A 1808-nucleotide genomic window follows, 5' to 3' on the forward strand; every position below is an offset into this window, starting at 1 on the left:
TCTGATGCATCTTGATTTTATTAGGACAAAGCAGAGGGACGGGCAGTTGCCAGGGTAAAGGGAGGCGCTGGGGGAGGACAGCGGAGACGCTGTAGTGTGCAGCTAGAAGGCACAGCTGCTTTCCACAAAGCGGCGGCACTTCATGACCCGCAGGTAGGTCTCAGCCTTGTGCAGGTCCTTCTTGAAGCAGGAGAGCAACCCGTAGTTTTTGAGCAGAGCGTCATCGCTGCGCATGTTGGTATCAAACTTGTCATAGGTTTGCTTGAGGATCTGCCCAGCACGGGGGCTGCCATCTTCCAGCTCCTGCAGTGGGAAGGGAGGGTAAGAGAGGCAGAGGAGTCTCGGGAGCTGTGCCCCCCCAACCCACCCCCACCCCCACCTACTCCAGGACCTAGAGAAAGGATACCTTCTCAAGGGTCAAGGCCTGACTGGTAAACAGAGAACTGTGGTGAGTCCTGAGCTGGGCTCCAGGCAGAGGCAAAGGACAGGGTGGCCCACCCCAGTGCCAATCCTCACCTGCATCAGAGCCTGGATGCCCTCTTCCAGGTCCTTCAGTTTCTCGTAGACACGGTCCGAGGTTCCGAACATCAGGCTGTTGGTGAAGATCCTGCTGAGGAACTGTGCGGGCCCCAGCCACGACTGGATGAGCAGCAGTGAGAAGCGAAGCAATTCCATGTCCTGAGAAAAAAGGACTGGGTGGAGTGTGGTGCCTTGTGACCTCTGCCTGGGACTCCAAGTTTGCCCCAGCTTCGGGGAGAAGGGGGTCTCTGGCCTGCAGTGCAGTTAGAGAAGACAGGATCTGTGCAGACAAAGCCTGATCGGACACTCACGGTTCTCTGTTGGGCCTCCTCCTTGCCTGTGGGGGCCGGGATGGTCTCTGAGAAGCAGAAAGCAGCCTGGGTATTCTGGATGGAATAGCGCTGCCCCTCGGGGATGTAGGCACGCTCCTGGAGGAAGAGCGGTCAATGAGGCTGAGCGTGTAGCTCTCTGTCATCACTACCTGACGGAGGACCCACTCCATTTCTGTTCATCTTGAAGGCATTGGCTTGAGACCCCCAACCCCTCCGTTTCCTCCTATGACTTCCTGTTGTCTGCGGGCAGGGGGCTGCCCCTTCCTGCTTCCACAGTTGGGCAGGCACCCGTCTCTACTTACAAACTCTTTGTAGGTGTCAGCAGCCAGCTGGTGCAGATGCTGGGCTCGGAGCACAGCGTTGGCAAACAGACTGGACAAGGGCACAGCAGGAAAAGCACCAGCCTCCTGAGGCCAGAGGAGGCAGAGCAGGGTGAAGGGCAGGAGCCAGGAGGTCCGAGAGTCTAGACAGAGACAGGAGGGCAGGAAAAGACCGAGAGCAATGGCCAGTCTCTCCCAATCCCCATAGGGACCCATACTGTTCCCAACATGGGCGGAAGTTGGGCTGCACTCATGTTAGAAGCCTCCCGTCCATCTTCAGGGCCCCTTGGTCCATATCACACCCAGCAGGATTTGAGGATGCTTACCTGAAGCCATTGCCAAGCAGTGATCTGTCCACAGGACCCTGAGCACTTTGGGATCTGGTCTCTAGAATCCTGGCCTTGGTCCCTTGCACGGCCCTTTTTATACCCTACCTGTTTTCCCCAACCCCCAGGCCCCTGCCTTCTCCCTATACATTTATTCACGGGCCGGGGCCACTGACAGCTTGTACTGATGGATAATTTAGGGGCTCCTCCCACTCACCATGTTCCCACTCCTCTCCTGCGGTCATGTCCCCGATCTTATCTCTCTGTCGCCACCTTTGCCAGGCTTGTGAGCATTGGTTATGCAAGATCTC

The 1808-nt window shown here is 57.1% G+C and overlaps 1 protein-coding gene across 1 annotated transcript; it reads right to left on the minus strand.

Moving 5' to 3' along the window:
* On the minus strand, window positions 1-1608 carry LOC102923755 (somatotropin). The gene is made up of 5 exons (XM_006970503.3): window positions 1498-1608; window positions 1154-1314; window positions 831-947; window positions 517-678; window positions 1-303 (listed from the first exon to the last, which is right to left on the minus strand). Exons 1-5 carry the CDS (start codon window positions 1505-1507, stop codon window positions 103-105), a joined length of 651 nt encoding a protein of 216 aa, XP_006970565.1. The 5' UTR covers window positions 1508-1608; the 3' UTR covers window positions 1-102.
* Window positions 1609-1808: the final 200 nt, after the last annotated feature.

The sequence above is a fragment of the Peromyscus maniculatus genome, chromosome 8 (assembly GCF_049852395.1).
Source record: "Peromyscus maniculatus bairdii isolate BWxNUB_F1_BW_parent chromosome 8, HU_Pman_BW_mat_3.1, whole genome shotgun sequence".
NCBI lineage: Eukaryota > Metazoa > Chordata > Mammalia > Rodentia > Cricetidae > Peromyscus > Peromyscus maniculatus.

Excerpts from the sequence above, each read along its gene's own strand:
- LOC102923755 (XM_006970503.3), bottom strand. Across the intron at positions 679-830 it reads AGGAGGCCCAACAGAGAACC|GACATGGAATTGCTTCGCTT; the intron begins GTGAGTGTCCGA and ends CTTTTTTCTCAG. Across the intron at positions 304-516 it reads GCATCCAGGCTCTGATGCAG|GAGCTGGAAGATGGCAGCCC; the intron begins GTGAGGATTGGC and ends TTCCCACTGCAG.